Here is a 14,447-nt window from a genome sequence, read left to right as displayed (position 1 = left end):
ATGGAGAAGTCTGTTCTACATATTTACAGGCAACATACACCTTCCCCTTCGAACTGTCCTGGATGAACTGAAATTCTTGTTTCCATTCGTTTGAATTCGTTAGGCAAGCTGTTTATATTGTGGGAAAGCGGACGTGAGAACAGGCTGTCCCCACTCAGTCTCAGGTCCGCATTGAGCTGGAGGGGGCGTGGCCTCCAGCTCCGGCTGAATACCGGGAGTTTGTCGGGAGAAAATCTCTGCCGGGAGGTTGTCGGGAGAGGCGCTGAATACCGGGATTCTCCCGCTAAAAACGGGAGGGTTGGCAAGTATGATTAAACAAGTAATTGGTCAATTTCAATAGTGTAGGAGTTTTAGAGTGATTAGACCTAGGATGTCCAAACTACGGGCACGCTCAGGTCTTCAATTTGGCCCGCGAGACAGCATGAGTTTGATAAGGATCTTACTTAAAAGGAGATTGCATTGATTTTTTTGAGTCTAACAATTTTGATGCCACTATTATGTCAGTATCTAGTGGAAAACTTGAGTAATTCAGGTCAAATACCTTTAATGATGCTCTGAAGGAAGTGTAGATAAGCATTTACTTTATATGACCCAATGCAAACAACCTTCCTTAGTCATGGGGAGAAAAAAATAAAAAAATCCAACCAACACAACAGACATGGTCACACATAACACAACCCGCTCACTGAACTTTGTGGACATAATAGAAAATGTCCATACACCATAAAATTCAGAATTACACCCATGAGGGGAAATGTGCAAATCACTCTGCACACTTATCCATGTTTGGTGCACTTTAGCTGCTTGATATTTCTGATTGATTACAAAACTTTAAGGAGGTTGTCACAGAACTAAACAAGGTAGAAGTTGAACTTTCACATAGTCTTAGTATTCAATTATATTAATATAATATACATATATGTATATCATATTAATATATATATATATAAGGGTTGTCCCGATACCAATATTTTGGTACTGGTACCAAAATGTATTTTGATACTTTTCTAAATAAAAGAGACCACACAAAAATGGTATTATTGGCTTTATTTTGACAAAAAATCTTACCGTACATTAAACATATGTTTCTTATTTCAATCGAAGAACAATTTTGGCCTTAAATAAAATAGTGAACATACTAGACAACTTGTCTTTTAGTAGTAAGTAAACAAACAAAGGCTCCTAATTTAGTCTGCTGACATATGCAGTAACATATTGTGTCATTTCTCATTCTATTATTTTGTCAAAATTATAAAGGACAAGCTGTAAAAAATGTATTATTAATCCACTTGTTCAATTACTGTTAATATCTGGTTATTTTCTGTTTTAACATGTTCTATCTACACTTCTGTTAAAATATAATAATCACTTATTCTTCTGTTGTTTGGATACTTTACATTAGTTTTGGATGATACCACAAATGTAGGTATCGATCCAATACCAAGTAGTTACAGGATCATACATTGGTCATAACTCAAGTCCTCATGTGTCCAGAGACATATTTAATAAGTTCCATCCATCCATCCATCCATCCATCTTCTTCCGCTTATCCGAGGTATGATTTTTTTTTTTTAAAGGAAAAAAGATTTTGTGACGATAAAAAATATAGATGTAATCATAGTAGTATCGACTAGATACACTATTGGACTTAGACTTAGACTTAGACTTCCTTTTTATTGTCATTCAAATTTGAACTTTACAGCACAGATAAGAACGAAATTTCATTACATAAACTCATGGTAGTGCAGGATAAAAAAGCAGTAAGGTGCATATAAAAATAAATAAATAAATAAATATAAATAATATATAAATATATATATAAACTAAATGAATATATATAAATATATTTAAAAAAATAAATAGATTACTGTACAGATAAATATATTGCACTTTTCCACATGCGTCCACGTTTATGGACGTATGTTATATTGTCTTTTTTATTCCAGCGAGTTAATCCATTTTGGGGGGAGTTGAGGGGATAATTTAATTATGATGCGTTCAAGAGTCTTACGGCTTGAGGGAAGAAGCTGTTACAGAACCTGGAGGTTCTGCTTCGGAGGCTGTGGAACCTCTTTCTAGAGTCCAGCAGTGATTATTATTATTATTATATAATTATAATTATATTATTATTATTGGTATCATTACAGTGGATGTTAGGTGTAGATCCACCCATGGTATTTGTGTACATTCAGGCGCGCTAGCTTTTGTTAGCGGTGACGCCGGTGAGCTATTGTATCCTCCTACGGTGTGTAGTGAAGCATGTTTAGCTATTCCTCGTCCTGCAGGGATGATACTTGTAAAGAAACGTACTTTAATTGTCGCCATGGAGGCGAGAATTAGTGATTTAGAAGTAGCTGAAACACTGCCTACTGTGGATTGATGTTAGCTGCTAGCTAGCTAGCCATGTCTTAAAGCACCTCTTCCTGAGGGCGTTACAGTGTTATAGCTTCACCTTTATCGTCCGTTTTTAGGCCAAAATGCTCTCCATTCTCCCTTTTCTGTCTACACACAGTGTCTGCTTGTAAGACACCGTCATGCCCGTTAAAAAATAAAAATAATAATTTGGTAGTCTTTAAATTGATTGCTAGTAAATTTGACAAAAAAAATTGTACAAACATGCCTACATTTATAAATGCATTATGTCATCGATATTACTTGAAAGAGTTAATACTAAGGGTGTAACGGTACGTGTATTTGTATTGAACCGTTTCGGTACGGGGGATTCGGTTCGGTTCGGAGGTGTACCGAACGAGTTTCAACACGGACATATTAAGTAGCGTACCGCACGTTGTGTAAACAACGCACACCGAGGCACAACACACGGCATGCTAGCAACGACCGGGCTACTACAACATGCAAAAGCCAGAGCTGGAAGACCCTCCTGCCTCGTTAAGATCTAACGTTTGGGAACACTTCGGTTTCGCGGTGCGATACAACAATGGATAACATCGCTTCAACGAAGAGAATGACGAACAAACACAGCTCCCACCGCATTCAAGCAGCCTCTCCTCGGCGAGTCAGGCAGGGCTAAAGCAATAACAAATGCCGTTGGTGTTTTTATAGCAGCAGATTTAAGTCCATATTGCATTAAAAACTAGATTTTGACCCACTTCTATGGTGGAAGAACAATGAGCCCATATATCCTCTTACTGCCAAGTTAGCCAGGCACTACCTCGCCATACCTGCTACCTCCGTGCCCAGTGAAAGGGTATTTTCCACAGCTGGAGACATTTTAACTGCAAGCAGGTCTGCTCTTTCTGCAGACAATGTGGATTAACTGATTTTTCTGGCAAAAAACATGACAATTGAGTGAAAGTCACCAGGGTTAAAGGCTTGGGGGAAAAAGAAAAATTAATCTGAGGCTGAGTTGACTTGAAACTGTTTAATGTTGCACTTTTTGTATGTAGAAGAAAAGTTTTGTCATTTTATTTAATCTGAGCAACAACTTGAAGCAGTTTAATGTTCCACTTTATATGTGGAAATGTTGCACTTTATATGTAGAAAGGTTTTGTTAAGAAACCAATTCTGAGCCTTATCTTATTTAGTTTTTATTTTATATATGTTGACTGGATTAACCCTGGCAATGGACCCTGTGTGTATATGTATGTTATTGTTATGTTAAAAGGATAAAGCCATTGTTTACAAATTTTGGTAAATAAATAACCAGAAAATGTATATTTTGTTTTTTTCTTACTGTACCGAAAATGAACCAAACCGTGACCTCTAAACCGAGGTACGTACCGAACCGAAATTTTTGTATACCGTTACACCCTTAATTAATACATTTGAACTTTCAATATAACCACTATCCCCCACCTTGTTTCATCAAATACTACTTTTGAAGGAATTATTACAAGGCAAATTTGTCTGGTCCTGGTCTGATTTTCCATACCAAAACAACAACATTGTATTTCTCCAGTTTCACACCGTTGTACTGACAAATGTGTGTTTGATTACCTGCCCATCAGTCTGGCTGTGGTTAGGGGAGACAGGCTCTCCGCTGACGATCTTTTCTCCCAATAAAAAGCCCAGTCTGGTCATCAGAGCATCAGCTGCCTCGTCCACTGAGGGAGGCGGCCCTAACTCCTCCTCCTCCTCACCTGCAGAGTTAGGGAGAGGACGAGAAGAAATGATGGTCAGGTGTGTTGCTGTACCCTGTTGTGTCTGTACTAAATATTACATTTCAGGTGCAATGAGGAATCTCAGCACAGTCCTGTTACCTAATCTAGGGTATGTAATTGTTGTCTGTCAGTTAGTCAATGTGTCATTTAGTCAGTTAGCAAAATAACTCAAAAGGTAATGGGTGGATTATCATGGAAATTCCAGGAAATGTCCGAAAAGGGATAAGGAACAACTGATTAATTGTTGGACCTGATCCAAATAATTTCTCCTGCCTTATCTTATGTTTACGTTATGAGTTTCAACATTTGTGTGTGTATGCTTGCGGCCCTGGCTCACTCACACAGACAAAGACTGTGGATGACTGACAAGAGGCTTAACTTCATTTCTTTCATTCCAGTATAGGTAGCTCAGAAAATCTATGGGCACATTTTGATTACATTTTTAGGAAATGTTATAATGGGAATACGGTAACGAATCCCTGTCGGGATTCAGGACTTGTTACTATTGGGAGTAGGGCCTAGTGCATACTTTCCAACCTTGAGACCTCCGATACCGGGAGGTGGGGGGCGTGGTTAAGAGGGGAATATATTTAAGCTAGAATTCACCAACTCAAGTATTTCATATATATATATACTGTATATATATATGTATATATATATATATATATATATATGAAATACTTGACTTTCAGTGAATTGTAGCTATATATATATATATATTTTATTTTATTTTAATATACATATAAATAAAATAAATACTTGAATTTCAGTGTTCTGGAGGCTATCCAGTAGATGGCAGTATTGTCCTGTTTAAGAGTGTCACAACATTGCTGTTTATGGCAGACGAACTGCTTTACGGTAGACTAAACGTGACTGCTGTTGTTGTGTGTTGTTACCGCGCTGGGAGGACGTTAATGAAACTGCCTAACAATAAACCCACATAAGAAACCAAGAACTCGCCCTCGATCATTCTACAGTTATGACGTCATTAGGCAGGGAAGCTGTTTATATTGTGGGAAAGCGGACGTGAGAACAGGCTTTCCCCACTCAGGTCCGCATTGAACTGGAGGGGGCGTGGCCTCCAGCTCCGGCTGAATACCGGGAGTTTGTCGGGAGAAAATTTCTGCCAGGAGGTTATCGGGAGAGGCGCTGACTACCGGGAGTCTCCCGGTAAAAACGGGAGGGTTCGCAAGTATGGCCTAGTGGAGGTCAGAGCGCTTTTTTCTTCCGTTGTTTTTTATTTTATTTTAGATTTTTTTTTTTGTTGAATCACCAAATTCAATGTGGCTACATTTCGTGTATTTGCTAACAACTCAAATGAGTCATCTTTGACTTGCAAAGCAAGCAAAACAGCAAACGGCACCGATTTGTTGTAATTAAATCAGATTTCCCGAGACACTTAATTAACAAGCATTCACGCAATCAAGATGACCTCGAGATTTTGTCTCGGTTTTGGTCACTTCTTCCCTTCGATGGGATCTGGTAATGAATCTCATGTCCCAGTTGAACCTTCCATCTGTTTTCACTGCAGTTCTACAGTTTCACTTTCCAACCGCATACATAGAAAATTAAAGGACACACCGACTAAAAGCTGCAACTAACAGAAATTGTCAGGGTTTCCAAATGAGGTGAGCGGTAACCACACCCACTGGCAGGAGAATATCTATGTACTACATTATACAGTCGTGGTCAAAAGTTTACATACACTTGTGAAGGACATAATGTCATGGCTGTCTTTAGTTTCCAATCATTTCTACAACTCTTATTTTTTTTGTCATAGAGTGATTGGAGCACATACTTGTTGGTCACAAAAAACATTCATGAAGTTTTTTGTTTTTTTATGAATTTATTATGGGTCCACTGAAAATGTGACCAAATCTGCCGGGTCAAAAGTATACATACAGCAATGTTAATATTTGGTTACATGTCCCTTGGCAAGTTTCACTGCAATAAGGCGCTTTTGGTAGCCATCCACAAGCTTCTGCTTGAATTTTTGACCACTCCTCTTGACAAAATTGGTGCATTTCAGCTAAATTTGTTGTTTTTTTGATATGGACTTGTTTCTTCAGCAATGTCCACACGTTTGAGTCAGGACTTTGGGAAGGCCCTTCTAAAACCTTAATTCTAGCCTGATTTAGCCATTCCTTTACCACTTTTGACGTGTGTTTGGGGTCATTGTCCTGTTGGAACACCCAACTGCGCCCAAGACCCAACCTCTGGGCTTATGATTTTAGGTTGTCCTGAAGAATTTGGAGGTAATCCTCCTTTTTCAATCTCCCATTTACTATCAGTAAAGCACCAGTTCCATTAGAAGCAGAACAGGCCCAGAGCATAATACCACCATGCTTGACGGTAGGTGTGGTGTTCCTGGGATTAAAGGCCTCACCTTTATCCTCCAAACATATTGCTGGGTATTGTGGCCAAACAGTTTAATTTTTGTTTCATCTAACATCACATGGACAAAGATAAGACCTTCTGGATGAAAGTTCTGCTGTCAGATGAAACAAAAATTGAGCTGTTTGGCCACAATACCCAGCAATATGTTTTGTGATCAACAAGTATGTGCTCCAATCACTCTATCTCAAAAAAATAAGAGTTGTAGCAATTATTGGAAACTCAAGACAGCCATGACATTATGTTCTTTACAAGTATACACTACCGTTCAAAAGTTTGGGGTCACATTGAAATGTCCTTATTTTTGCAGGAAAAGCACTGTACTTTTCAATGAAGATAACTTTAAACTAGTCTTAACTTTAAAGAAATACACTCTATACATTGCTAATGTGGTAAATGACTATTCTAGCTGCAAATGTCTGGTTTTTGGTGCAATATCTACATAGGTGTATAGAGGCCCATTTCCAGCAACTATCACTCCAGTGTTCTAATGGTACAATGTGTTTGCTCATTGGCTCAGAAGGCTAATTGATGATTAGAAAACCCTTGTGCAATCATGTTCACACATCTGAAAACAGTTTAGCTCGTTACAGAAGCTACAAAACTGACCTTCCTTTGAGCAGATTGAGTTTCTGGAGCATCACATTTGAGGGGTCAATTAAACGCTCAAAATGGGCAGAAAAAGAGAACTTTCATCTGAAACTCGACAGTCTATTCTTGTTCTTAGAAATGAAGACTATTCCCCAAAATTGTTTGGGTGACCCCAAACTTTTGAACGGTAGTGTATGTAAACTTTTGACCACGACTGTACTTCATAGTATCATTTCCTAACATGGATACATGTACCCATTTTAAAATGTGGACAAGCCCATTTTAGGCAGGTTGATGAACTTGTTCCTGAGTTCAGTGGACAGCCCTTTGGTCTTGGGGAGGTATGAATAAAAGACCATTTCTGTGACAAATGTAATTTATACACATTACAAGCTTAGGATAGGATAAGACCAATATGTGCTCCATATGAGCACATAACTGATCTGTGGAGAGCCACATTCTTGCAGGTTGGCAGGGGATCAAATATTTATTTCACTCACATGTGTTGATTTTTTGTCACTCGAGGTTAAAACTCATTTATATTCTCTAGCTCAGTGGTTCTCGAGCTAGTTTCAACAAGTACCACCTCAAAAAACACTTGGCTCTCCAAGGTCCACCATAATGACCAACATTAAAATACAGTAGCATAGTAGGCTTGGGTATTCATTAAAAACAAGGTAGATGTTTTATTTAACAAGTATATTCAATATTTTTGGCCACTGTAATATTACACAGTTTGAACAGTAACTTTGTGTTTGAATATAGGAAAATAAAACAATGTACTTTAATCAAGTGATTCTTTGGTGTACCACTAGATGGCGTTTGAGAATCTATGCTCTAGCTTTTAGATCGACCCCTTTTTAGAAGCTGATCTGCCGCTTTTCTGCTCTGTTCCCCATCTCCTGCCTGGAGAGGATACCAGGTGGTCACGGTTAATTACCAGTCTGAGGTACAAGTCTGGATAAGGTGCTAGCCGACCTGAGTTTTGATCCGGGGTGGATCACTCTCCCATGTGCAGCTGTGGGCATCTCTATGAAGCTGAGCCCGGAAGAAGTGCCCCGTATAAATATCTGTTCATGATGGACTGGACTCTTACGTTATCTATTAATTTAAAAATGCAATAATTACACCCACTCGACATCCATTGCAGCCGATGACCCTGAAAGCGGGGTCCCTACATCTCAAGGTTTTGTCTTTTCCCTCCATCTGGGGTCTTTTGAGTTTTCCCTTGCCCATATGTGGGTTTAGATCAGGGGATGTCATTGTGAGTTTGCGACACTTGTGATTAAGGGCTATATAAATACATTTTGATTGATTGATTGATAAAAGAAACCTGCCATACAAACGGTTAATGGGTAAACAAACAAAAACATCCGTGGATCAAATACTGTTATTGTCCTACGCTAAATAAATCAGCAACTAATGCTAATATCTCTGCCTCCCACATTTTCAGTACTGTGAATCAGTCATCTAAAGTTTCTTTATTTTGTTGGGGTTGGCGAGTTCATGTTGAATGTGAAGATGTGCAGCTTTGAGCCTTGATGACAGATTCCAGATGCTTCCTCTTTTTTTTTTTTTTAAAACCATGCAGTACATGATTGCCATCTTTTCTTTTTTAATTTCCACTTTGAGGCCCTTTTTTTTTTTAAAAGTTTGCGTTTTTAGCCCCGAAGGATGTACTGAGTATGTTTTCCTTTACAAGACTTAGTGATTCAGTCCATGCCAGACTTGGGGCTGCCAACTCCCTTCCTCTTCTGGCCACCGCTAGCCTGCATCGGGTTAGTGTAACAAACTTGAGCAAAGTCCAGAGCTCTCAAGCTCACTAAATGTAGGTGTTAAGTGGGCCCAAGCACTGTACTATTTTTCGCTATTGCACCCAAATGCTGGGTCGACTGGCCCCTCTCCTTACCCTCCTGCAAAGCTTGATAGGTACTTCCAAAAAAACCTAACTTTGCGTCACAAAGATGCAGCTCATTAAGGCTGAAATTAGACGGTATTATTATTATACATGCACATCTTGTCAAAACATCAACTTTCCTGCATGTATAAGGCTCCTTCAGAGGGCGGACAGCCAACTTTGCAGAAAGATCAACATTAGCAATAAAAGTGACTGATGTACAGTAACATACTGATTAATTCCATCTCCAGTAACATTCCAAGGAAGCTAACAAGCGAACTAGTCAACGAGAGTTCTGGTTGCTCACCAACGGTCCGGAAAACACTGCCATGAGCATTTCCAAAGAATTGCAATCATGCAATCAACCCAGACCAAACGTTATAAAAGGATCAAGATGGCGTTAAGGAAAGCATAATCCAGATTTAGGTCTCCCTCTTGGAAAAGACTAAATACCAACACCTTATAATTAGGGCTGGGCGATGTGGCCTTTTATCAATAACTCGATATTTTTAAGTCATGTCACGATACACGATATATATCTCGATATTTTGCCTTAGCCTTGAATGAACACTTGATGCATATAATCACAGCAGTATGATGATTCTATGTGTCTACATTAAAACATTCTTCTTCATACTGCATTAATATATGCTCATTTTAAACTTTCATGCAGAGAGGGAAATCACAACTAAGTCAATTGACCAAAAGTGTATTTATTAAACAGTTATTAAGCAGTGGCACAAACATTCATGTCATTTCAAAACAGAAAGTGCAAGATTGTCAGAGACATTTTAAAACAAGCTATAAGTGCACTTTTGTGCATGATGTCACTAAGATGACATATCAAAACAACACTAGATTAAAGTGCACTTTTTGTACAGAACGCCACTACAATAGTTTAAAACAAATAAAGTGCACTTTTGTGCATGATGCCACACAAGATATTTCAATAACTGTCAAATAAAAATGAGCTGCATAATAGGAAATCAAATAGTGTATGTCCTTCGCTATGTGGTAGGTTCCTGCGGACGTTATCTCCTTCTGTTGTTGACTATTTTTTTCATACGGTGTTGATGTGGAAATGGTTGCCTCGGCATTTTGTTGGTGTGGCACCGAACGGAGATGTTGACATGCGGAGTAAGCACTCTTTATTCTCTAGCGGGTGACATTTCAAATGATGCTACATATTAGCAGTAATGCTACTTTTTGTAGCTTTACGCAGCTACGTTTTTGCCCCACACTTGACAAATTACGGTTGTCTGTTCGACATCTTCCCACTTGAAGCCAAACCACCGCCAGACGATGAACCCCCTGCTGTTTTTCTTGGGAATTAATTATTCCTTCATTTGTTACCAGATTCGCACCTTCTTTTTCTCGTATTACCACTCGCACCACAGCTAACGTTACCCATGCCGCTACCTCTCTGCTCCGCGAGGGCGTATACGTATGTGACGTATGTAAGAAGGTGCGCTTGTTTAAGTCTCTGTGAGAAGGAGGGACAAGAAAGAGTGAGAAGAGCCTGTAGTGTAATGCCAGCAGCTAAATGCAACTGCGTGAGAACGTATACTGGAATATCACGATATAGTCATTTTCTATATCGCACAGAGACAAACCCGCGATATATCGAGTATATCGATATATCGCCCCAGCCCTACTTTTAATACAAATAAAAACCCAAATAATAATGATTACAAAATTACTGTTCTTCGATTAGTTAAACAATTTTTACATGCCCATCCCTATTGCTGGGATGTTCCTGAAATCACGTCCGGTTCACGTCCCACCCAATGAATACTGGTCAAGCTCGCTCTGTTCTCAATGGGTACTAGGCGTCATTTAGCCTTTCTTGAAGAAAAAAAAGCCCTATGTTTGTGTTGTTTTTGGCTGTACGAACCGTTTGAATCGCGGAAAGGATAAACGTTTCTTCAGTTCCTCGAGAGGTTATCAAAAAAGGCAAAAAAGTGCAAGATTTGTGGAAACGAAGACGAGAAAAGCATGCCGCTCACACTCCAGTCCAAGGGAGCAGGGTCGAAGAATGCATGAGTTTGCAATGATCACTGTTGGTTTGTTTGATATACTTTCAACGTTTATTAGTTCCCATTCAAGTACAAACCCCGTTTCCAAATGAGTTGGGAAATTGTGTTAGATGTAAATATATAAACGGAATACAATGATTTGCAAATCCTTTTCAACCCATATTCAATTGAATGCACTACAAAGACAAGATATTTGATGTTCAAACTCATAAAGTTTATTTTTTTTTGCAAATAATAATTAACTTAGAATTTCATGGCTGCAACACTTGCCAAAGTAGTTGGGAAAGGGCATTTTCACCACTGTGTTACATGGCCTTTCCTTTTAACAACACTCAGTAAACGTTTGGGAACTGAGGAGACACATTTTTGAAGCTTCTCAGGTGGAATTCTTTCCCATTCTTGCTTGATGTACAGCTTAAGTTGTTCAACAGTCCGGGGGTCTCCATTGTGGTATTTTAGGCTTCATAATGCGCCACACATTTTCAATGGGAGACAGGTCTGGACTACAGGCAGGCCAGTCTAGTACCCGCACTCTTTTACTATGAAGCCACGTTGATGTAACACATGGCTTGGCATTTTCTTGCTGAAATAAGCAGGGGCGTCCATGGTAACGTTGCTTGGATGGCAACATATGTTGCTCCAAAACCTGTACGTACCTTTCAGCATTAATGGCGCCTTCACAGATGTGTAAGTTACCCATGTCTTGGGCACTAATTCACCCCCATACCATCACACATGCTGGCTTTTCAACTTTGCACCTATAACAATCCGGATGGTTCTTTTCCTCTTTGGTCCGGAGGACACGACGTCCACAGTTTCCAAAAACAATTTGAAATGTGGACTCGTCAGACCACTGAACACTTTTCCACTTTGTATCAGTCCATCTTAGATGAGCTCAGGCCCAGCGAAGCCGACGGCGTTTCTGGGTGTTGTTGATAAGCGGTTTTCGCCTTGCATAGGAGAGTTTTAACTTGCACTTACAGATGTAGCGACCAACTGTAGTTACTGACAGTGGGTTTCTGAAGTGTTCCTGAGCCCATTTGGTGATATCCTTTACACACTGATGTCGCTTGTTGATGCAGTACAGCCTGAGGGATGGAAGGTCACGGGCTTAGCTGCTTACGTGCAGTGATTTCTCCAGATTCTCTGAACCCTTTGATGATATTACGGAGCGTAGATGGTGAAATCTCTAAATTCCTTGCAATAGCTGGTTGAGAAAGTTTTTTCTTAAACTGTTCAACAATTTGCTCACGCATTTGTTGACAAAGTGGTGACCCTCGCCCCATCCTTGTTTGTGAATGACTGAGCATTTCATGGAATCTACTTTTATACCCAATCATGGCACCCACCTGTTCCCAATTTGCCTGTTCACCTGTGGGATGTTCCAAATAAGTGTTTGATGAGCATTCCTCAACTTTATCAGTATTTATTGCCACCTTTCCCAACTTCTTTGTCACGTGTTGCTGGCATCAAATTCTAAAGTTAATGATTATTTGCAAAAAAAAAAAAGTTTATCAGTTTGATCATCAAATATGTTGTCTTTGTAGCATATTCAACTGAATATGTGTTGAAAATTATTTGCAAATCATTGTATTCCGTTTATATTTACATCTCACACAATTTCCCAACTCATATGGAAACGGGGTTTGTATTATCTTGATATTATTTGTATTTCTTAAACACATGTTTGCTAAAAGTGTTTCAAAAAGCACCAACTTGACGTGTGTAAATAAAAGAAAACAAATGTGAGCAAAACCTGAAAGAGGTATGCTTTTACCAGAGGCAACAATCATAAATGAAGCTTTCAGCACATACACAATGTTGACATCTATAATTACATTTTGATGAACACGGGGTAAAACCCGCTACTCGTAACAAACATAGCGGCTTAGACGTGAAGTCAAATCTTGAAATATGACCTTACCCGAGCAAAAACGATGCATATTTATACGAGAGAGTCTTGATATCAATGTCCTTGACCCAGCCACACACAAATAAGTTGTAGACCTCCATGCTTTTCCAAGTTTTCATCTGTTTCGTCGTTTAGAATGGCGTCTGGAGCACAATCGTTCGATATGTCTGAGAACGCGACCGACGTATAATCCTTGATATCACTCGACAAATCTTTGTTTGGTATACTGATCTATTCCATTGAATAGTTTAAATTTTGGTTTGTATCTGCTTTTTGCAGGAAGATTTAAGCCTCTTTTGTACTCAGAGAGTTCGCGCACTTAATACATAGAGCAGTGGTTCTCAACCTTTTTTCAGTGATGTACCCCCTGTGAACATTTTTTAAATTCAAGTACCCCCTAATCAGAGCAAAGCATTTTTGGTTGAAAAAAAAGAGATAAAAAAGTAAAATACAGCACTATGTCATCAGTTTCTGATTTATTAAATTGTATAACAGTGCAAAATATTGCTCATTTGTTGTGGTCTTTCTTGAACTATTTGGAAAAAAAGATATAAAAATAACTAAAAACTTGTTGAAAAATAAACAAGTGATTCAATTATAAATAAAGATTTCTACACATAGAAGTAATCATCAACTTAAAGTGCCCTCTTTGGGGATTGTAATAGATCCATCTGGATTCATGAACTTAATTCTAAACATTTCTTCACAAAAAAAGAAATATTTAACATCAATATTTATGGAACATGTCCACAACAAATCTAGCTGTCAACACTGAATATTGCATTGTTGCATTTCTTTTCACAGTTCTTTTTGACAGACCTTTAAAAAAAATCTCACGTACCCCTTGGCATACCTTCAAGTACCCCCAGGGGTACGCGTACCCCCATTTGAGAACCACTGACATAGAGAATAGTGCTGCTAGGATCCTGATGAGAGTGTGGAAATACGACCATATCACACCAATTCTCAAATCCCTTCACTGGCTTCGTGTTCCACTCAGGATTGAATACAAAGTCTCCCTACTAACCCACCTCCTTGGAAATGCCCCCCTCTACCTCAAAGAACTACTCACCCCCAAATCCTCCACACGACACCTCCGCTCCGGACAGGCTAACCTCCTCCAACCTCCGAGGACAAAGCTATGAACTATGGGAGACGGGGCTTTCTGCACCGCCGCTCCCAGTCTGTGGAACGCTCTCCCTGACCACATGAGGGCACCACAGACTGTGGATGCTTTTTTTTTTTAAAGGCTTGAAAACCGTTCTTTTAAAAAAAGCCTGTTTATAGATATATGCATACTAGTTCTAGCTATTAGGCTGTTCTAGTTTTTATTTTTATTCATTTATTTATTTTATTTATTATTATTATTATTTTTTAATACACTGTAGCACTTTCAGGTTGTTTGCTCAATGTAAAGTGCTTTTTACAAATAAAATCTATTATTATTATTATTATTACTGCATGCTGAACAACAGCCATCTTGGCTTGGTCGACCA

At 38.9% G+C, this 14,447-nt stretch overlaps 1 protein-coding gene across 6 annotated transcripts in view; it reads right to left on the bottom strand.

Annotated features, from left to right (window-relative positions):
- The window catches only part of tanc2a (tetratricopeptide repeat, ankyrin repeat and coiled-coil containing 2a), a 160,689-nt gene that overhangs the window by 79,234 nt on the left and 67,008 nt on the right, over nt 1-14,447 (bottom strand). For all 6 annotated transcript variants that reach the window (XM_062036879.1, XM_062036880.1, XM_062036878.1 and 3 more), the window contains one exon: nt 3,958-4,100. In XM_062036879.1, coding sequence (XP_061892863.1) covers nt 3,958-4,100 — 143 coding nt within the window. The remainder of the gene's footprint in view (nt 1-3,957; nt 4,101-14,447) is intronic.

The sequence above is a fragment of the Entelurus aequoreus genome, linkage group LG25 (genome assembly GCF_033978785.1).
Source record: "Entelurus aequoreus isolate RoL-2023_Sb linkage group LG25, RoL_Eaeq_v1.1, whole genome shotgun sequence".
NCBI lineage: Eukaryota > Metazoa > Chordata > Actinopteri > Syngnathiformes > Syngnathidae > Entelurus > Entelurus aequoreus.
Note: the sequence above shows the minus strand (reverse complement) of the source record. Positions and strands in the feature narration are given on the sequence as shown.